Source organism: Callospermophilus lateralis, unplaced genomic scaffold (assembly GCF_048772815.1).
Source record: "Callospermophilus lateralis isolate mCalLat2 unplaced genomic scaffold, mCalLat2.hap1 Scaffold_7405, whole genome shotgun sequence".
NCBI classification, from domain to species: domain Eukaryota; kingdom Metazoa; phylum Chordata; class Mammalia; order Rodentia; family Sciuridae; genus Callospermophilus; species Callospermophilus lateralis.
This window is the reverse complement of record NW_027515424.1, coordinates 36,155-58,899: the sequence shown is the minus strand read 5'-3', so window position 1 is coordinate 58,899 and position 22,745 is coordinate 36,155. Positions and strand designations below refer to the sequence as shown.

At 36.3% G+C, this 22,745-nt stretch overlaps 1 protein-coding gene across 1 annotated transcript in view; it reads left to right on the top strand.

The window, feature by feature from the left end:
• LOC143640918 (thyroid receptor-interacting protein 11-like) overlaps positions 1–22,745 on the top strand; it is a gene marked incomplete at its 3' end in the record, with an annotated part of 43,882 nt that overhangs the window by 5,752 nt on the left and 15,385 nt on the right. Inside the window, exons 2-3 of the mRNA XM_077108438.1 lie at positions 14,450–15,115; positions 15,233–17,092. Of these exons, the coding sequence (XP_076964553.1) occupies positions 14,450–15,115; positions 15,233–17,092 (2,526 nt within the window). The remainder of the gene's footprint in view (positions 1–14,449; positions 15,116–15,232; positions 17,093–22,745) is intronic.

Here is a 22,745-nt window from a genome sequence, read left to right as displayed (position 1 = left end):
AGCACTAAAATCTGCCTTCCTGCAACATAACATGGCTAACTCCTGAGAAGAATATCAAAGTATATATTTTGCTTCGACGTGCCAAATTACTTGGAATCTTCTTCCAATAGACTTCACATGGTTGGGAAAAGCAGAGTTCAGATTTGTCAGGAGAGATTTTTATGTATTCTGCTCACTCCATTGTGTCTAGGTGAGCCTTTGGGTTTCAATGCCTGGAAACACACTTCTTATATTTCAGAATTGAAGAGCTCTTGGAAACAGCGACCTCACTGCATGCTTGAGAAAAACATGTTATATAGGTAGCCAGAAAATTACAAAGATTAATATAGATTCAAGATTCTTAAGACAGGGGTTTAATGGAGAAAACAGCAAGAGAGCCTTAGAAATTTCATACTCCCTGCATTCTTAGGAAAAGCTTCTATGTTGTAAAGAAGATAACACCAAACAGAAAAGTTCCTAAGAAAATATTGTGCTTTCAGTTTCCTTGTCTCATAAATTTTATTAAAGTTTCATTAAAGACCCTGAATTTGCTAGCCTTTTTATTAAATACTTATTTGAGATATTCTATTAATGTCTATCCCTGGATTTGATTTGGTCTCACATTAATGTCGCTCCCTGTGACAAAGGGTACACGGGAGGCAGGCAGGATCAGCCTGTCCTCTCCAAGGCACCAGCCCTGGGAACCACCCTCTGACAGAGGTAGTGAAGCACACTAGCTTCTCCTGGGCTGAGCTAGAGGGTAAGTATCTCAACCTGGCCTGCCACCCAACCTGGCCCACAATCACACTGAGTCGGGAGAGGAGTCAACCAAGAAGGTGCAACAGTCTCAACTTTATTTTGTCAGGGACAAGTTTATATAGTGATAGAAGGAGGGAGTAGGAAGAGACAGTAGGAAGAACGAAGAAGGGGCAGGTACCTTCACTATCACTAAGGGGCCTAGGAAGATTTCAGATTCAACCATTAGGCAGCACGAAGGTCAAAAGCCCATGCAGAGGCTAAAAGCCTGCGAACACCAATCCAGCCAGGTCATGTATACGGAAATGCTCTGGAAGAACCCATGAGGCCACCTCAGCCACCAAACAATAATGGCCTCGGTCCCAAGAGAGGTAAAAGGTTCCAACAATTAAAATGTGTCTACTTTTTATGAGCACAGATGAAATAGTATTTGAGATGATTTATTGCAAACCTTTAGTGCCACAGTCCGGCTGCAGCAAAATAACCGGGGTGTGAGGAGCAACTTGTGTACATTGATACAGCAGGAGTGGGAGCTGTTTATTGTAGGACAGGAGGGGTATATATACATTCCACACAGCTTATCTTAATCAACATAAACTAGATACAGCAGTCAACCAATAAGGAATCTCCACACTTAAAGGCTCCCTGGCGTTCCTTCACAAACCACTCCCTCTGGCAAAATGCCAGGCGCCATCCTGACTTGTTTACAGACCCTAACACTTTAGTAGTTTATGGACATGGAGTGAGTATCAAATGATATAAAAAAATGGAGTTTTCTTTCATGTCTATCATAAGTCTTTGTTTCCTCAGTTGCTGGGGAGGAACATTAGGATGATTTGCTTAGAGTAAGAAAGACTAGACTGGACAGAAGGGACTGGAGCAGCTTTTCTGGTTAGCTTGTCCATTTGAAAAACTTTTATCTGGGACAGGCAAAATATAACAAAGACCAAAATCCATTGAACTGATCAAACCCTGCAACAGTTAACCAGAGTAGCTTCCTCGTCTCTGGCCCCAATTTTGGAGCAATGCACTGTAGGTGATACTTTGAATGATCCTTGGCACTGAAGAACTGTCATCCAGCAATTTATTTCCTTTTTTCATGTCCTTCTCAGGGATGATAATAAGTGATTTCCAGACATGAGGAGAGGGAGGAGAAAGAGAAGGTACTGGGAAATCTAATAACCCAAATTAGGTCATGTGAAGGTACCAATGTGTAATAACAAAGGCCGTTATTTTGAACAATTGTAATGCACCAAACAATGATGTTACTAAAAGAAACAAAAAGAATAATATGATTTCTATAACTTCAAAATAATCTGATCTTTAGGAAAACTATTTTAAAAATAGTTTGTGCTTATCTATCGGACTTTTTACCTGTTTATCAAGGCTTAGTCTTATGAGGACATGGATTAAAAAAAAAAAAAATCTTGTAAACTTAGCAGGGTGTGGTGACAGATTCCTTTAATTCCAGGGGTTCCAAGCCAGCCTCAGCAATTTACAGACACTCTGTAACAAAATAAAATAAATACAACTGGGAATGTGGCTCAGTGGTTAAGCATCCCTGGGTTTAATCCCATACCTAAACAAACAAACAAAAATCATATAAACAATCTTTTTTTAAACCTATGCAATTGAGATTGATCACAAAGTCATTCAAATCACCAGTGGCACAAACACATAATGAATTTGAATTTGAGTTTTAGATACCAATGAATCTTATGCAAAATGACTGTCCTAACAAAAAATGTGTGGACTTTCATCTGTGTATGTGCAGAGATTCATGTATCTTCGGGTCTATAAAGAAATTCAGTAACCTCATGAGGCAGTTTTTCAACAATCTAATTTCACAAGTGCTAATCTCTTGCTGTAATATATGGGCTAAAAATAACATTTCTAACTCCATATTCTACCTGTTATGGTTTCCTAGAGATGCTGAGTCTATGTAATCTTATTTAGTCAGCTTAGTAACTACTTTAAAAAACAATGACAACTCTGAAGGTATTTTAATTAGGGAACTGGTTGGAAATAGTGCTGTATCCTTCCTATCCTGGTAGAGCAAGAGAAAGAGGTTCAATTGTTGCTTCTAAAGACCTAAGTTGGATTCAGGCTTAGGAAGCCCTTTGATTTACTTCTCTAGCAGCCACGCTGAGAGTTTCCAAGTCATTTATGTGTATACAGAACAAAATCAGATCAAGATGAATAAGCAAATGAGGGTATGGAATCCTGGAGTGCCCATCCACCTGAGGATGTGTGTGGGAGCCACAGAGAGTTCCTCTCATTGACAAGCAGAGGGAGTGCTTCATTGAATCCTTGGGTCCATCTGTGTTGACACACACCTTGTGGTCTTCAGGCAAGGACAATGATAGAGTTGACAACTGAAAAACTAGTCAGGTGACTTTAACTAATGGGACTTAAGAACCAACTGATAAGCTTGATGGAACTTTCACAGTAACTAATGAAATGTGGACTTATTCTATCTTATTTTTGGAGCTCTGGGCAACTTGCCAGACAACAATATTTGAACATATATTCACCACTGACATTTTAAGATGTTCTGGAAAATGCCAAAGCAATAGGACTTCAAACCAATATTTCTATCTATTTCACAGTGCCAATCTCAGCTCTTAGCTAGGGCTGGTTACATAAAGACATGAGCTAATGGTCTTTGGCGGTAATGTGTGTGTGTGCATGAGGATTAAGAGTAGTGGTGGTGGAGAGATGTGGAATGTCCATTCAGTAGTTTAATTACTTCAGGATTTTTGAGTGATTATACATACTTTACCTGGCAATTTCCATTAACCAGTAAGAAAGGGATGATATTCTCCTTCCCATTGAAAGGAAATCTGGGTCACTAAGTTAAGAAATACATTTTCTATTTTATGTAAGGCTTAGGGCTAAATGCAGCTTTTATTTTTTTATACAAGAGTAGGCCAGTGCTGAGCACAGGGAGCATATGAAGCTGGAGGTGGCACTTACAGTGAGCAAGGCTGAGCCACACTAAGGAAGGCTAAACCACAGTAGTCTTTGGCCTAGGACCTTAGCTCACCTTGGCTACAAGAATAGTATTGTCACATGGCAACACATTTCTTCTCCTTTCATATTCAGGATTAATGCTTCTAAAGGAATTTGATGGTTTGGGTACAGAATTAATAGCAACTTCATCTTGAATATCCCCCATACAGGCCACTTCATCCTCAGGAATATGGACTCTGGAGCTTTGTTCTCATGGAATTTATTAAGGGGCATATCATATCATGAAAAGAAAGACTGAAAAACAGCTCCAAGAACAATACAGCACTTTAAGCTCCATGTAAAGTACATAATACACTTGAAGCTAAAAGGAAAAGTATTTGTTGAAATAGTTTTGCTAAAATATATACTTCTGCACATAAGAATAGCCAAGAATTGAAGATGATAAAAGTAATAATATAAACGTTGCTGTATTATATAGAAAGGGGCCTTAATAAGTTTTAAAAAGTTTCTTGCAGGAACACTTTTTATATTTTATCTCATAAAGACATTTAACAAATCTATACAGAGAGAGAAGTATAAAAATCTTTTTAGAGCAAATGTTCATATGCAGAAATGTATAACAATTTAAGTGTTCTATCAGAATTCTCCTTGGGATGTTGATTTTTTAGTTTTTGTGAGAGACTGAAAGAATTTTGACAAATAAGGTGATCCCTTAGGCTTTATAAGGAAAAATCATAAATTAATTAGATTTCTTGGTATACAATTGACAGTTTATTCTCTAAACTTGTGACCTAAGCCAAGTATCTCTAGTGGATAAATATCTCACTGTTTATTTCAAAAATTTTCCCAATCATCCCTGAATAGTGCTTTCTAGGATACTTTAGCACTAAAAATAGTAGTTAAAAAGTATATCCTCTGTATCACACTGAGAATAATTGATGGCTAGATATCTCAGATTTCAAGTCAAGTTTCTTCCAGACACATCTGTGCAACAAATGAAAATGCAAAGCATTTCATTGTATAGTGTTTCATTTGATTGGGGAATAAATTGAAAATTTATTCCTGTTTACTTTTCTGTTCACATTAAATATGTGATATAGAATATGAAAGCAAGTTACAATTTTGTAATGTCTTGAGTATAACCAACTTGTCAAAAGCGAAGATTTATATATTTCTAAAAATAGATAGCTATCACTACTTCAGCTATTTGATACAATATTTTGAATGTTTATCTTAAAAATAAATTTTCCTTCTATGTAAGCATATCTGTTTCCTGAATGAACATACTATGTTCTGTGTATTAATTAGCTTTATGCTTGAGTACAGAGATTGCAAAACTTTTTCTTCATAAAATCGTATTTACTGTTACAAAAGCAGAAAACATTGCTGAGAAAGCTCAATCTAGTGAGTTTTGAAACCCACCAGAACGTAACAATGGTAACATAAAATAATGGAAAATTGCATTGAGGAAAGACAGAGAAAATAGTGTATTGCCTCTTTTAGAACTCAATTCAAGATGGAAAGAAATAAGTGAAGGGATTTTGTTGTTTTGAAAAATTATAGAGTCACAGAAAGTGTTCAAGGAAGTATAGAACAGTAGTATGTACCTTCCACTCGGTTTCCCCAATGGTTTCTTCTTATACAACTGTAGTGCAATATCAAAACTAGGAAGACCAACCAATGTTAGAACAATGTGTTGTAGTTCTACGACACTGTATCATCTGTGTAGTGACCAATACAAACCAGATAGAGAACTATTCCATTACCACTAAAATTTCTCTTTCCACTTTCTATTTTCTGTTGTGTGTATGTCTGTGTGTATGTGTAGAGTTTACATATGGTAATCATAGCATGTAATATATGTATACAGTGGCATTTCAATATATAAATACAATGTATAATAATCATGTCATGGGCATATCTCTCACAGAGGACATGCCAATTCTTTGTGTGGGGAACATTCAAAATTCTCATTATTAGCTGTTCTGAAATATTACTTATTGTGAGCCGTAGTTATCCTACATGTTACACAAAATAAGGAGTCATTCCATCCATCTGCACCCCTGCACCTATTAATCATTCTCTGCCTACACACCCACACACACCTCTCCCAGGCTCTGTTACCACTATTCTTTCTTGTACTTCTTTGAGATCACCTTTAGTTTCCACATGTAAGTGTGAACAGGCAGTATTTGTCTTTCTGTGCCTGACTTGTTTTGCTTAATATAATGTCCTCCAGTTCTCCTCCCTCTTGCTACCTTTTTACAACATCACTGCCAACACCACCCCCATCACTATCCACTAACTTTTTCTCCCTCTCCATAATTTTGTCATCTCAAGAATGTTTTATGAATGGAATCATGCACTATATGACTTTTTGAGATTGGCCTTTTTCCATGCAGCATGATATCCTTGGGATTCACCTGAGTTGCTGCATGGGTGAACATTTCATTCCTTTTTATTGGAATAAACATCCACCAGAGTCAGAGCTGGGCCCTGTGATAAGGGTAGGTTTACTTGTTTAAGAATCTAGTGACCTGTTTTCAGAGTGGCTGTACCATTCTCAGTATTCACCAGCAAGGTATGAGAGATCCAGTTTCTCTGCGTCCTGTATCATCTGTATCTGGTATTACCACTTTGGTTTTGTTTAACCTGTGAAGTGTGATGATGCCTCAAGATGGTCTCAGATTGCATCTCCCTAATGCTAATGATTTCCAACATCTTTTCAGATCGTTATAGTCATCTTTATATCGTCTTCAAAAAAACTATATGTCTTCTTATTTTAACTATATTCATAGGTACCGAGGCTATTGCCAAGCACCAAGTGATTTCTTCAAGTAGTAAGAGCATTTTTATATTAAATGTTAGTTTTCCTACAGAGGACCCTTTAGCAAGATACCCTAGGAAGTGTATAGAATAAAATTACAATGCATATATACCATTCTATAGTTAATGATTATGAGTAAAATTTAAGAATCACTTTCAAATTGCCAAAGATACAAATAATATAAATTTCTCAAACAAAGTGAAACAGACAATTACATAACATTTTTCAAATTTTAAAATATTAGGTAAGATTATAGTTGTAGTAGAATACAATGGAAAGGATTATAATTTTTTTTCTGGGTAAATCTGTATAGAATAATATCATGTAATGAATATGGTTATAATAATCAGAAAGTGGCTGGGGATATAGCTCAGCTGGTACAGTGCTTGCCTATCATGCACAAGGCCCTGGGTTCAATGCCCAGCACCAGTAATAATAATAATAATAATAATAATATCATAATAATTATAGTTGGAAAGTAAGAAAAGATGACTAAGCACATGTCTTTATATAGGATTAATTGTTCAAGTGACTTCTCTTTATTCTCCTTTTCACTTTTAGTTCATAACACAAAGAAAACTACTGACTCAAAAATTCAATGTAAGTAAACAGTGTAGGGGAATCAAATGCTCACCTGAAAGCAATCAAAATTGTGTTTTGAAATCTCCTGATAATTCTCCTGAATGACTCACTTAACTTATCTGAAATTATTCATCATTTTATCCAACCAATATTTACTAGCACTCATGTGTCTTTACTAAGCTAGCACTGTGTAAGACTCTTGGAGTCCATGACACATAAAATATATTTGATGCTCTTAAGAGACTTAAAATAGAGTAGACAGAGACAAACTTGTAAAATGCTTAATGTTTCCTTAAAAATTTTTTAAAAAAGAAATGATCTCTGTGGTTCAGAAGGGTTAACTCTCTGAACTATTTTAAATATTTTCTTGATAATTCAAATTCATGACTAGAAAAGAGAAAGCAAGAGAAAGACGGAGAGATAGTAGTTGAAAGCAATGGTCTATACATAAAAGTTACTCAGGACATTTTGTTCATTTGCTCTATCATTTTCTCTAAATAAGGCGATGTGCTTTTGGCTAATGAAAATGGTTGTATCTATTGTGTACTCTATGTATGTATTTGCATGTCTTTGTTACTTAATAACTAACCAGCCCCACACATTGCACATAATGGTTTTATCAGTTACCTTTAGAGTACTTTTTTTTTTTTTCTTTCCCATTTGAGATTTGATAATCAGAAAAATTCTTCTGGAATAAGCTGAAGAGTGTCCCTGCCCCAAATTAATATGTTGGGGTTCTAATCCCCAGTGCCTCTGAAGGTATCTGTATTTGGAGAGAACATTTTAAAGAGAGGATTAAATTAACACGAGATTATTAGGATGACTTCTAATTTGCTAGGATTGGAAATCTTATAAGGTGAAATTTGAATATAGATGTGTATAAGGGAAAGTATATCTAAAGACACCAGGAGAAAATGAACATCAACAAGGCAGTGAGCCTGGCTTCAAAACAGAGCTGCATATCTCATAGAGATAAAAACAACAACAACAACAACAACAAAAAACCAGTGAGGGAAAGAAAGATCTGAGGAATGAGATGTCCCCTTCTAGGGAATCAACTCCAATGACCTACCCTCCCATTGGGAGTTGGTAACAAATGTATGCCCTACTGCCTACAGTTTTTACCAACTCCCAATAATCCTGTCAAATTATAAACCCATCAGTGGATTGATCCACTGATGACATTTGACCTCATGATCCAATTCACCTTTCTGTGGAGCCACCTGGGCCACCAACTGCAAGTTACCCTTCACCTGTCTTTTGTCCACCTTTCTATTTGGATTACAGATTAACACTCTCACCTCTGAGATAGAAGCCAAAATTTATGTATCCTTTATACTGCTTAAACAACAACAGATAACATTTATGTCACTATACTAAGCATTTACATAATAGATAAGAGAGCAGATGTCTTTTTTTTTTGGGGGGGAGTGGCTATTAGGGATTGAATCAGGGACTCTGGACCCACATCCCCAGCCCTGTTTGGTATTTTATTTAGAGACAGGATCTCACTGTTTGGTATTTTATTTAGAGACAGGATCATCAGGAGTTCAAAGAAAGCCCCAGCGATTTTGTGAGTCTTTATACAAGTTAGAAAGACCCTGTCTCAAAAGAAAAAGTTAAAAAAGGGTTGCGAATGTGACTCAGTGTTTAATGGCCCTAGGTTCAATCCTATATACCAGAAAAAAAAAAAAAAAAAAAAAAAAAACATTAAACCTAAGCTACTCTAAATGCCTTTGATGCCTTGTCTTTTCCACTCCAACAGCCTCCACTGGGATCTCAGATCTGCCTCCCCTTATTCTGACGTTCCAATCCACCCGTCTTGTATCAGTTTGTCAATGCAGAAAAAAACTCTTTCCTGATACAGTTCACACATCAGTTTTCTTTGCCTAGAACTGTAAATTTCTTCATAATTTACCTGCTAAGCATACTTAATGCTGCAAGAAACAGATATTTCATTTACTCAGACTCTTTTTGGATAATCTATTGCAAAGCAAGCATTTCAGTTCTGCTTTCTTGTAATAATTGTACATTTTGAGTAGAGTATATTTTAAAATATGTACTTATTCATCTAGTTATTCACTTATTTATTCTTTCTTCTAAATTAGTTTTCTAATTGGACAGAACTTATGTCTGTTTGTTCCTCATGAATTCCTTTGCTGAGATAGTACCAAGAACCTTGTCAGTGTTAAAAGTATACTTTTGGAGTGAGGTAATAATATTGGCCCTATAGAGTTGCACATTCTATGTATACTTTAGGAGAGCAAAGGAACACTATGAGGCTTATTTTCCAGATAAATAGAACACATGATTTTAAAGCACTGTACCTATTGTGAGAACTTAGAAAAAGCATAAGAGCTACAAGCTATAAAGTGCCAGGCATTTTATATTCACTATAGTTAATTTTTACAATGACACTGAGCTCTACAGATGAATTAACTCCAGATTAGGGAAGTCAAGAAATCTACCCAAGATCAAGTTATGAATAATAACTTAGTCAAGATTCAAAACTAGACGTTTTATTTCTAAGACCTCCCTTTTCTTTGCACTACTATCCTGTATTGTATGCAACATCTGTTGATCTAAGAAATACTATTAATATTTTTACAAGTTTTACAAGTAATTTGTTTTACGGATATTAAAGTGACATTTCTTGCTTTGAACTTGATTTACAGTAAGACAGACATAAAATATAATTTCTAATTATAATATAATTTCTAATGTACGTGTTAAGCATACTTATGCTTCAAGAAACAGATGATATTTCATTGACTCAGACTCTTCTTGGACTATCTATTGCAAAGCAGGCATTTCAGTTCTGCTTCCTTGCAGTAATTGTACATTTTGAGTAGAGTGTATTTTATAATATGTACTTATTCATCTAGTTATTCACTTATTTATTCTTTCTTCTAAATTAGTTTTCTAATTGGACAGAACTTATGTCTGTTTGTTCCTCACGAATTCCTTTGCTGAGATAGTACCAAGAACCTTGTCGGTGTTAAAAGTATACTTTTGGAGTAAGGTAATAATATTGGCCCTACAGAGTTGCACATTCTATGTATACTTTAGGAGAGCAAAGGAACACTATGAGGCTTATTTTCCAGATAAATAGAACTCATGATTTTAAAGCACTGTACCTATTGTGAGAACTTAGAAAAAGCATAAGAGCTATAAGCTATAAAGTGCCAGGCATTTTATATTCACTATAGTTAATTTTTACAATGACACTGAGCTCTACAGATGAATTAACTTCAGATTAGGAAAGTCAAGAAATCTACCCAAGATCAAGTTATGAATAATAACTTAGTTGAGATTCAAAACTAGATGGTTTGTTTCTAAGACCTCCATATTCTTTGCACTACTATCCTGTATTGTATGCAACATCTGTTGACCTAAGAAATACTATTAATATTTTTACAAGTTTTACAAGTAATTTGTTTTATAAAAATTAAAGTGACATTTCATGCTTTGAACTTGATTTACAGTAAGACAGACATAAAATATAATTACTAATTCACATTATTTTTCCAATTTATACAACTGAAGAAATATTCAAAATATCACCTTATACTAAAGCCTTAGATTCTGTGAACAAAACAAATTTTGTTGAGTTCAAATTATCACTGTAAATAAGCATGACCATAAGAATTGATGGGTGTGTGTTAGTTTCTATTTCTTTGTTAAGGTTGTATGGAAGGGTTCTATTCAATACTTTCCATAGTTCAATTCTTCTATACATTATAATAACAAGTCACTTTGGGGCATTAAATTATTTCACATAGAGTTGACAAAAATATCTAAATGTTTGATTAAACATCTGGATGATTGATTAAATCGGTGACTACTCTACTGGAACATTTGTACACTATAAAATCACACAAAGAGCTGTCATTGTCTTACTGTGCAAGACAGAAATGGGAAAAAAATCAACCTTTCCCTTTAAGACCTTTCTTCACCTGCCTAATAATCTAAATGTGTCTCACAGGGCCATAAGCATTGTGTGTGTTACATTCCTGTCTTCCCTAGAGGGGTGTTGTTTGTTTAGTTTCTGTGGCTGTAAATTGAAACAGAAACCAAGAGAATAACTTAGAAAGATTTTCAGAAAAACAATAGACTCATTCCACTCTTATTATAACATTATTTTCATTTAGCCTGTATTAAGCAGTTTGGCAATAGAAGCAAGAAAGAAATGATATAAAAACCTAGCACCCACTAGATTATAAATATTAGGAAAGAAAAATCAAAGAAAATGTAATGCATCAGTATAAAGTATATCTGCCTAAGAAAAAGTTCCATGATAAACCCATGAAATCAATGCAAAACAGGAGATAACCCAACCATATATCAATTACTGACTACCTTAATGTACATCAACAAAAACTCTCAAGGTAAGAATTAACACTTGTCTTGAACTAGTGATTTTTCACAGATTAAATTTAAATGACATTTTTTTTTCAAAATCACCAATTTATACATATATAAAAGGGAAGAGTCTCTGACATAAAGAAAATATTCAGAACTACTAGAAAGGAAAATACTTCATTGTTCCCTTTTCAGCATTCAGTATATGAATGGATTTTATAAATATGTGCTTAATGAGGATCAGGGTCCAAGGGTCCTCTTTTTCAGAGAGAGAAACATGGAAGGAAATGAGACAGAAGACCACAGGAGAAAGTTACAAGAGATAAAGTATGAGGGGAAGTAGGACTTGTTCTGTAGCGTGAAGGGGATATGAAGGAAAAGGCACTATCTTTGTTGAATGCTGACTTGAACCTTTGAGCAGCTCATCCTGACTACCTTGAAATCCCACTTTCACTCCCCATGAACCACAAAGATCATCAATAACCAACTTCCTCAGGTTTCATCCTCAATGTGCCCCTCATGCAGCATCTGACCATGTACACCAACCTTTGCCCCCACCATCTTTCCTTTTGCCTTAATCACAAACAATATCATGATTTTTCTTTATCCATTTCTCCTCTCATGTTCTTTCTTCTTCAAATCCTTCTCCTCTTTTTTTTTTCTTCCAGTTCTTCTACTAGATATTCCAACCCAAATTTTTATACTAAATAAATAAAATACTGTCTAGGAAAGAACAAACCAATGCTGAAACATAATAAGCAATTGAAAAACTGAAGCTTCCTTTTCCTCCATGTGCCTTCTTTTCTCAGTGAAATCCTCCATCCTCATGACTTTAACAATCGCTTCCACATAGGCAAGACTTAACTTTCTTTATGATATTGGTGATTTATTTTGATCATTTTATACACAGCAGAACTACATTTAATTCTTTGTCCTAGTTATAAAAGTCACTAGATGTGAAAGCATCTAATTTCACAGTTTGTATAACATTTATGGACATTTTAAATTCTTTTTTAAAAAAATATTTATTATTTAGCCTTTATTGGACACAACATCTTTATTTTTTTTTTTATGTAGTGCCTTCTAAAACGCACACACTCACACCGACATCCAAACACAACCCCCCCCACCACACACACACACACACAGGAGGAATGGTCAAAAGGGAGAAAAGGATACTTGGTATTGTTGATGGCTTCTTCAACAGTAGACACAGCTTGGATATAGCATGGATTCTCAACTTCAGCAGATGCTGAAAGGGGCTTAAATTTTTATATTAGTCTTTTATGAAGAAAGATTGACTAATACAGGCCTGATTTCTCTCTCAGATTTGGAGATGAATAAGAAAGACAAAGAAGATTTCCTTTTCTAGCACAAGACACAAATGCAGTCACTAGTTTCTGATAGCAATCTGAGGAATTATGTCTACTTGCTCTATCTTGAAGGCAAGAGACATTATGAGGTGATTAATATAATCCTTAGAATCTATTTAACCATTAATTTTCCTAAAATTCTTCCTTCTTAAAATTTTATTTCTGCCACCTTGAGTATTTGCTCCCTGAATACACATATAGAAAGAAGAGCTCAAGGAAAAGAGTCTCCTGAATATGGGCTCTGGGAAGTGAGTAATGGGAGCAAACCCAAACCCCTTCTAAAGGGTAATAAGGAAAATGATCCTAAACAAAACAAAAAGCAAATATGAACAAAATGGCAGCAGGCTCTATTTGTTGGCCACTTTCTCTGCACCAGCCATCAGGTGAGAACTACACACTATGTTCTCATTTACTCTTCAACTCTTGCAAGTGAGAGAGGTTTTATAAATGCATTCTGTCAGTTTAGCTCCAAAATTGCTTTGGTCCCAATTGGTATGCCTGTTACATCCCATGTGCTTCATCTCTTTGCTTTGTCCCCAACTCTACAAAACTGCCTCTTCATTAACTTGTTGGAATTTAAACACCTTGGAAAGCAGGGCCTTATCTTAACTCCTTCTGATCCTTAACTTTAGGTATGGGATTAAAATTTAGGATTGTTCCTGCATAGTAGAAAATTTCTCAACTTTTTATTTCACTCTGCACTGTTCAAACCTGGATTATATTTGGCATTGATAAACAACAATAGGTTAAGTGAACATCAACCTTTTGGCTCAAAAACAAAGTTTCTTAAGTGCAATTGAAGTGGAATTTTTGAGCACTTAAATGAACTTCAATCAGAACTTACAAGGACCATATAATGTTAAAATGAACTCAAACATTTATAGATTAAGAGCAAAAAATTATTTTTGGAAAGGGTAAAGATGGTTCTTTAGTGACATTTAATCCATATTATAATCTGAATTCTGAGAATGATTAAGACTTTGTGATGGTTAATTTTATATGTTAAATAAAATTAACCATCTGAGCTATGATGCTCACATATTTGGCCAAATATTACTCTGGTAATTACTCTGGTGTTTTGGGGTGAGATTTACTTTTGAATCGGGGACTTTTAATTTAATAGATTGCGTTCTGTAATGGAGCGAGACCTCACCTTGTCAACTGAATGCAACTGAAAGCAACAAAAAATCCACCTCTCCCAGACAAGAGGGAACTGGTCCAGTGAACTACCTTTGGATTTCAACTACAACATTGATTCTTCCTGGGAGTTCCTTTGGACTCAAACTAGGACACTTTCCTGTATCTCTAGCTCCTCCCAGCCAACCCTGCCCAATCCTGTGAGCCAATAGCTGACAGGCAAGTGCAGGGAAGAAGCAGAGGCCCTGCAGGGGGTGAGTGTGCTACTGGCTGCCAGCCCCCGGTCAAAGCCCAGGACCGGCTTCTGAGTTTAGAGGCAGGGAGGGATGGTTGGTATTGGTGGAGCCCCAGGAACCTCGCGCTGTGAGGAATTCTGAGCGCTTGGGTCATAATTGACCCTAGCAACGCTGGAGGACGTTCGGGGCAGAGAAGTGGACGGTGATGGACGCGGTGTTTGGAGCTGGTCCGATGGATCACTGAAGTGGCGGCGATGTCGTCCTGGTTTGGAGGCCTGGTCTCAGGCTTGGGCCACTTCTTGGGTCAGGTGGGGAGCAGCTTGGCTTCCCTCACTGGCCATATCTCCAGCTTCACCAGGGAAATACTTCTGGATGACTTAGGAGACCCAGAAGCAGCATTACATCATTGCTGGGAAGAGGAAATGGAAACTACTGATTCCACACTAAGATGTGAGAATGAAAGACTGAAAAAGGATTGTACTGATCTGGAAGAAAAGCATGAAGCATCAGAGCTGCAAATAAACCATCAGTCTGTAAGTTACCAATATCAACTGCAACAGAAAGAGGTAGAGATCAGCCGCCATCTTAAAGCAAGACAGATTGTACTGCAAAATCAAGTGTTTCAACTACAGGCAGCTGCTCAATGGGTACCTTCAGGAGCTGGTGGCGTACCAACAACAACTGCTCTGGCTCCATTCGGTTCCGGGATCAGTAGTCATTTTTCCGCCTTCCGTGATGATGACATGGATTTTAGTGACATAATTTTATCACGACAAGAAACAAGCAGATTGTCAATTAAAGTTGCAAGATATGAACCTGAAGTTGGTCACTCGAGGCAGATTGCTGAGGCTCAGGGAAAATATCATTCTGACACAAGTGAAATCTGCAAAGTACAAAATGCTATCAAGACTCTTCAACCAAACCAAAGTCCAGACATAGATGATCATCAGCATGAAATGTCAGTTTTGGAGCAGAGTTCTACTGTGGCAGAAAAGGGAAAAATCCTTCCTCAGAGTTCAGCAGTGGAAGAAGTGTTCAGGCTAAAACAAGCCCTGGCTGATGCTGAGAAGGAAATCAAGAGACTAAATGGCTTAAACCAGGATAACCGTCTTGCTGAAGACAATCTGAAACTTAAAATGCATGTTGAAGCTTTAGAAAAAGAGAAGTCATCATTGAGTCAAGAAAAAGAGGAACTTCAGATGTCACTGTCAAAATTGAGCTGTGACCATCAAGTCATGAAAAACAGAGCTTCAACAGACATGAATTTGAATGTACGATTACTAGACTTACAAGTTCACTTGAAGGCAAAGGAGGAAGAACTGAATGAGACTATCAATGAAGAGAAAATGCTGATAGCTGAGTTAGAAGAACTGGATCATCCGAATCAGGAAGCTACAAAGCACATGATTTTGATAAAAGATGAGCTATCCAAACAACAAAATGAAGGAGACCTTGTCATCAAGAAGTTGGAACAAGAACTAGATGATGAAAAAACGAGAGTTCATCAACTTGAGGATGATCAAATGAACATATCCCAAGAGTTGCATGTGCAGAAGGAGAAGTTGACTGGGAATGCACAGAGCCTCAGTGATTTGCATTTAACCAAGCAGAAGCTTGAAGGTAAAGTAGAAGATTTAGTAGATCAGCTAAATCAGTCACAAAAAAATAGTTTAAACATCCAGCAGGAAAACCTTGGGCTTAAGGATCCCATTAGACAAATTGAAGATGAGCTGTCTGGATTGAAGAGTAAGTACCGAAGTTCTCTGAATGAAGACTCTAACAGTCATTGTAAGGATGACATGCTTAAAGAACGGGAAGCAGAAATTGGCAACTTAAGGCAAAATCTTTCTGAAGTAGAACAGCTCAATGAAAATTTAAAGAAAGTTGCTATTGATCTCAAAACAGAAAATGAAATGTTGATTTTAGCACGTGAAGATGTAAGGCGTAAGTTGGAAGAATCTATTGCTGCTAACAATCAAATCTCTCAAGAAAAAGACACTATCATGGAGACTCTAAAAAGAGACAAAGAAGAGATAGAAGCCAAACTTCACCAGGCAGAAAAAAGACTGTTGGAAGAAGCAAATAATCACAGGCAGACTATTCAGGAACTCTCCAATGCACATCATTTGAATACCTCTGCCTTACAGCTGAAACACGAGTGTGTAGTGCAACTCAATCAAGAGAAGGACTTTGAAATAGCAGGACTCAAAAAGAATATTGAGCAAATGACTGCTGATGAAAAAGAAATGGAGGAAATTTTGGCATCTTATATAGAAGACGAGGAGCAATTGAAACAAGTCCTAAATGAGAAAGAAGTTTTTATTGAAAAACTCGAAGAAAAAAATTCAGAACTACAAAAGGATTTAGATAAGTGTTCTCAGGCCTTAAGAGAAAATGAAACTTTAAGGCAAGTCATTGAAAGAAAGGACAGAAATCTTACCTACATGAAAGCAGAAAACAACTATCTGCAATTCGAACTGGAAACACTTAGGGAACAGCAAAATCAAGCTGTACCAGTGGCTGAGCCTAAAGCTCTTGATGCTATCACAGAACTAGAATTGGAGGTATCTCAACTGAATATAGTCAAAAATCATCTGGAAGATGAAATTGAAGACCATCTGAATATAATTGAAAATCAAAACCAGCGTAAAATGCAACTACTTCAGTCTTTACAGGAGCAGAAGGAGGAAATGGATGAATTGAAGTACCAATATGAGCAGATGAATGCTGCGCATAGCCAGTTACTTTTAGACAAAGAGGAGGAGATTAAGAACTTGCAGACAACTATTGAAAAAATAAAAGCCCAGTTGCCTGGAGAAAGAGGAGATGCTCAAACATTGAATTCTGATATTTTTCAAGAGACCAAAGTAAAAATCCTAAGAACAAAAGAGGTTCAACACTTACAGGACCAAGAATTACGCCTAAACCGGGAGCTAGAAAGGCTACGCAGCCAGCTCTTGGAATCAGAAGAGTCTTACGCCCAGGAAATATTGGCTGCGGAAGACAAAGAGATTCAACTGAGACAGAAAGTCACACTCTTGGAGGAGAAGCTAGCTACATCTTCTAAGGCAAGTCATCAAGCCAGGGTGCAGATAGAGTCCCTGCAGGAACAGTTGAGTCTGGTCTCTCAACAGAGGGATGAGAATGCACTGCAGCTTTCGCTCTGCCAGGAACGAGTAAGGCAGTGTGCCCTGTCATCAAGTAACCTAGAGCACTCCCAAGAAGAAGAGAAAGCTATGCATTCTGCTGAACTAGCCAAAGAAAAACAGTTGGTAGCTGAATGGAAGAACAAGGCCGAAAAGCTAGAAGGAGAAGTATCATCATTGCAGGAACGTTTGCATGAAGCAAATGCTATGTTGGATTCTGCTTCCAAACTGAGAGAAGACTTAGATCTCAAGGAAGAAGAGATGGAAGAACTGAAAAAACAAAACGAGCTCCGAAAAGAAATGTTGGACCATGCACAACAGAAATTGTCCACTTTGGTCAACAGCACAGAAGGAAAACTAGACAAGGTCCTCATGAGAAACCTTTTGATCGGTCATTTCAAGGCACCAAAAGGCAAACGTCTTGAAGTATTGCAGTTGATGGGGAGCATTCTGGACATTCCAAAGGACAAAATGGAGCAGTTGTTGCATAAAGATCATGGTGGTGTCAGTAAGAGAAAGCAAAAAAGCGGGTGTATGTAAGTGTATAGGTACTAGGCATTTTATTTTATTTTTTGAGTTCTTGTTGTTGTGATTTTTTGCCATAGTACTTTTTTAAAAATTTGTTTTGTTTTTTGTAGCACTTTTTGTTTATAGAATTTTGTTCCAATGTAGCAGTTAATCATCACCAGTCATCAATTCTGATGTAATTTTGTGAGCAACTGTACAGAGCAGCATTCTTGAACCATTAGTTCCAACCTCTTTTTTTAAAAAAAGAATAATATTTCTTAAATTTAATGGCATTAAGATAAAAATGATACATGTAATTACAGGAAACAAGAACAATCCAACCCATAAGAAGGAGGTCTCAGATTTAGAGTACATGAAAACCAAATATAATGTTGCAAAAAGTTGAGAATATTTATTTTATCCAAGATAACATTGTACAACTGCCAAGGGAAAATTCCAACGGGGAGGACCTAAACATGAAGCTTAGTGGATAAATTCTAAGATGCTTTGAATCCCAATTCTATGACCCCTATCCATTTTGCTTATTTCCACTTCTACAGAAAAGTCACTTCACATTAATCCAGTTTTCCAGATGTTAAATATGTCCAGAAGGAAGAGTATTTTTATGAGTCAACCCCAAAGTGGGATCACATGATCCATTGCCAATGCAAAAGTTAATTAGTAAGAATGCATCATTAAATATCTGGACTGTTTATCTACATACTATTGGGGGCTCTACAATAATTCTTATAAACACATTTTATACAACAGTAGATCAAAACAAGTTGGGGAGAGAAATAAGCTAACAACAGTTTTTGAAAGATGAAAAGCTTAAAATAGTAGTAGTTACAAACTTTTGATAAATTAAGGTAAAAGATCAATCAAAAGTTTCTATCTTAAGTAGGTGAAATCAGAGAAGAGAAAAAGCAGATTGCATAGCACATACTTCTCTGACACCTGTCGTCTCTAAAACCACTCAGAACATTTTTATTAAAATTAATTTAAATTAAATTTAATATATTTTAAAATATAAATTATATTATCATTTAATATAAATTAATCGAATTTAAATTTACTTTATTAATTAGTATTGTTTAAATTTCTTTTATTAATACTATTGTTTGATTTACATTTATTTTATTAACTGATATTGTTGATTAACTTGAATTATAGTATGATTTATATTTAAAAATTCATTAAATTTCATTTAAATTAATACAATTTAACAAAGTAAATTTAAATAATATAATATAGATTGAATTATTTAATATTTACTCTATAATTTAATATACATGTCAACAAAGTTAATTTTAATAAAAATGCTCTTAGTTGTTTTAGAAATTACAGGTGGCAGTGAAGTATTAGCTATATTATCTTCTTTTTTCTCCTCTTTGATTTTACCTAACTTAAGATAGAAACTTTTGGTTTATCTTTTGTTTCACTTTACAAAAATAAAAAAAAGGAAGACAAAACACCCAGTAGCTACCCATATCAGCTTTTCCTTTCTTATTTCTAAATTTCACCTTAACATTTACATTATTTTACCAAAATTAAGATGCCATCAGTTGTTAGGCATGAACAAAATCACTGAGACAACAACTGGAAGATGCATCCCAAAGTCAGATTGGCTAAGTATTCAAAACATATAAATATCTGAGAACTGATGACCTCTGAGAGTAAAGTTTCCAACCTATGGAAAGTTTCCAAATGCTATGGAAAATGATGACATTTCTTTTTAAGTTGAGAACTTTCTAAGTACCAAGGTACGTTCTCAGAAATTGTAGGTAACTCAAGTCTTGAAATTTCTTATTTTTCCTGTACTATAGAAAAAGGGACTCACAATTCCTTGAGCTCTGCTAGCATTTTAGTGACAGGAAAAACTTCAATGATGCATAGTTTTTTGTTTGCATTCAATGTCTACCGATCTTACATACTTTGGGAAGGGTCACAAGCCACAGACCTTATGCCTTCTGCTCTATTTCGAAGCTTCCAGCATCAGTTGCAACAATTCTAGGAAACACTGGGAATACTCTATGGTACAAAATGCACAATTAATTTTTTTTGAAACCATCCCTAAGACATGAGTCATTAGGTGACTTTCTTGTTCTAAGTATATTTACTGAATTATTATTAAATGATAACATGTTAAGCCAAAATGAAAAATGAAAGCACATGCTTCACATCAGAGCAAGGAAGAAGGAAGAAGGTCTGATGTGTGGTAAAATGCATGAACATGCAAATATTATCCAGCCTTCTGAAGTCTAATTTTCTCCCTTTATAATTTATTTTTTGGAGGTTACATTCTTGCATGATATGCCTGGAACAACTTTTGGGGGAATACAATCAGAAATTCAGCACTAAAATCTGCCTTCCTGCAACATAACATGGCTAACTCCTGAGAAGAATATCAAAGTATATATTTTGCTTCGACGTGCCAAATTACTTGGAATCTTCTTCCAGTAGACTTCACATGGTTGGGAAAAGCAGAGTTCAGATTTGTCAGGAGAGATTTTTATGTATTCTGCTCACTCCATTGTGTCTAGGTGAGCCTTTGGGTTTCAATGCCTGGAAACACACTTCTTATATTTCAGAATTGAAGAGCTCTTGGAAACAGCGACCTCACTGCATGCTTGAGAAAAACATGTTATATAGGTAGCCGGAAAATTACAAAGATTAATATAGATTCAAGATTTTTAAGACAGGGGTTTAATGGAGAAAACAGCAAGAGAGCCTTAGAAATTTCATACTCCCTGCATTCTTAGGAAAAGCTTCTATGTTGTAAAGAAGATAACACCAAACAGAAAAGTTCCTAAGAAAATATTGTGCTTTCAGTTTCCTTGTCTCATAAATTTTATTAAAGTTTCATTAAAGACCCTGAATTTGCTAGCCTTTTTATTAAATACTTATTTGAGATATTCTATTAATGTCTATCCCTGGATTTGATTTGGTCTCACATTAATGTCGCTCCCTGTGACAAAGGGTACACGGGAGGCAGGCAGGATCAGCCTGTCCTCTCCAAGGCACCAGCTGTGGGAACCACCCTCTGACAGAGGTAGTGAAGCACACTAGCTTCTCCTGGGCTGAGCTAGAGGGTAAGTATCTCAACCTGGCCTGCCACCCAACCTGGCCCACAATCACACTGAGTCGGGAGAGGAGACAACCAAGAAGGTGCAACAGTCTCAACTTTATTTTGTCAGGGACAAGTTTATATAGTGATAGAAGGAGGGAGTAGGAAGAGACAGTAGGAAGAACGAAGAAGGGGCAGGTACGTCACTATCACTAAGGGGCCTAGGAAGATTTCAGATTCAACCATTAGGCAGCACGAAGGTCAAAAGCCCATGCAGAGGCTAAAAGCCTGCGAACACCAATCCAGCCAGGTCATGTATACGGAAATGCTCTGGAAGAACCCATGAGGCCACCTCAGCCACCAACCAATAATAGCCTCGGTCCCAAGAGAGGTAAAAGGTTCCAACAATTAAAATGTGTCTACTTTTTATGAGCACAGATGAAATAGTATTTGAGATGATTTATTGCAAACCTTTAGTGCCACAGTCCGGCTGCAGCAAAATAACCGGGGTGTGAGGAGCAACTTGTGTACATTGATACAGCAGGAGTGGGAGCTGTTTATTGTAGGACAGGAGGGGTATATATACATTCCACACAGCTTATCTTAATCAACATAAACTAGATACAGCAGTCAACCAATAAGGAATCTCCACACTTAAAGGCTCCCTGGCGTTCCTTCACAAACCACTCCCTCTGGCAAAATGCCAGGCGCCATCCTGACTTGTTTACAGACCCTAACACTTTAGTAGTTTATGGACATGGAGTGAGTATCAAATGATATAAAAAAATGGAGTTTTCTTTCATGTCTATCATAAGTCTTTGTTTCCTCAGTTGCTGGGGAGGAACATTAGGATGATTTGCTTAGAGTAAGAAAGACTAGACTGGACAGAAGGGACTGGAGCAGCTTTTCTGGTTAGCTTGTCCATTTGAAAAACTTTTATCTGGGACAGGCAAAATATAACAAAGACCAAAATCCATTGAACTGATCAAACCCTGCAACAGTTAACCAGAGTAGCTTCCTCGTCTCTGGCCCCAATTTTGGAGCAATGCACTGTAGGTGATACTTTGAATGATCCTTGGCACTGAAGAACTGTCATCCAGCAATTTATTTCCTTTTTTCATGTCCTTCTCAGGGATGATAATAAGTGATTTCCAGACATGAGGAGAGGGAGGAGAAAGAGAAGGTACTGGGAAATCTAATAACCCAAATTAGGTCATGTGAAGGTACCAATGTGTAATAACAAAGGCCGTTATTTTGAACAATTGTAATGCACCAAACAATGATGTTACTAAAAGAAACAAAAAGAATAATATGATTTCTATAACTTCAAAATAATCTGATCTTTAGGAAAACTATTTTAAAAATAGTTTGTGCTTATCTATCGGACTTTTTACCTGTTTATCAAGGCTTAGTCTTATGAGGACATGGATTAAAAAAAAAAAAATCTTGTAAACTTAGCAGGGTGTGGTGACAGATTCCTTTAATTCCAGGGGTTCCAAGCCAGCCTCAGCAATTTACAGACACTCTGTAACAAAATAAAATAAATACAACTGGGAATGTGGCTCAGTGGTTAAGCATCCCTGGGTTTAATCCCATACCTAAACAAACAAACAAAAATCATATAAACAATCTTTTTTTAAACCTATGCAATTGAGATTGATCACAAAGTCATTCAAATCACCAGTGGCACAAACACATAATGAATTTGAATTTGAGTTTTAGATACCAATGAATCTTATGCAAAATGACTGTCCTGACAAAAAATGTGTGGACTTTCATCTGTGTATGTGCAGAGATTCA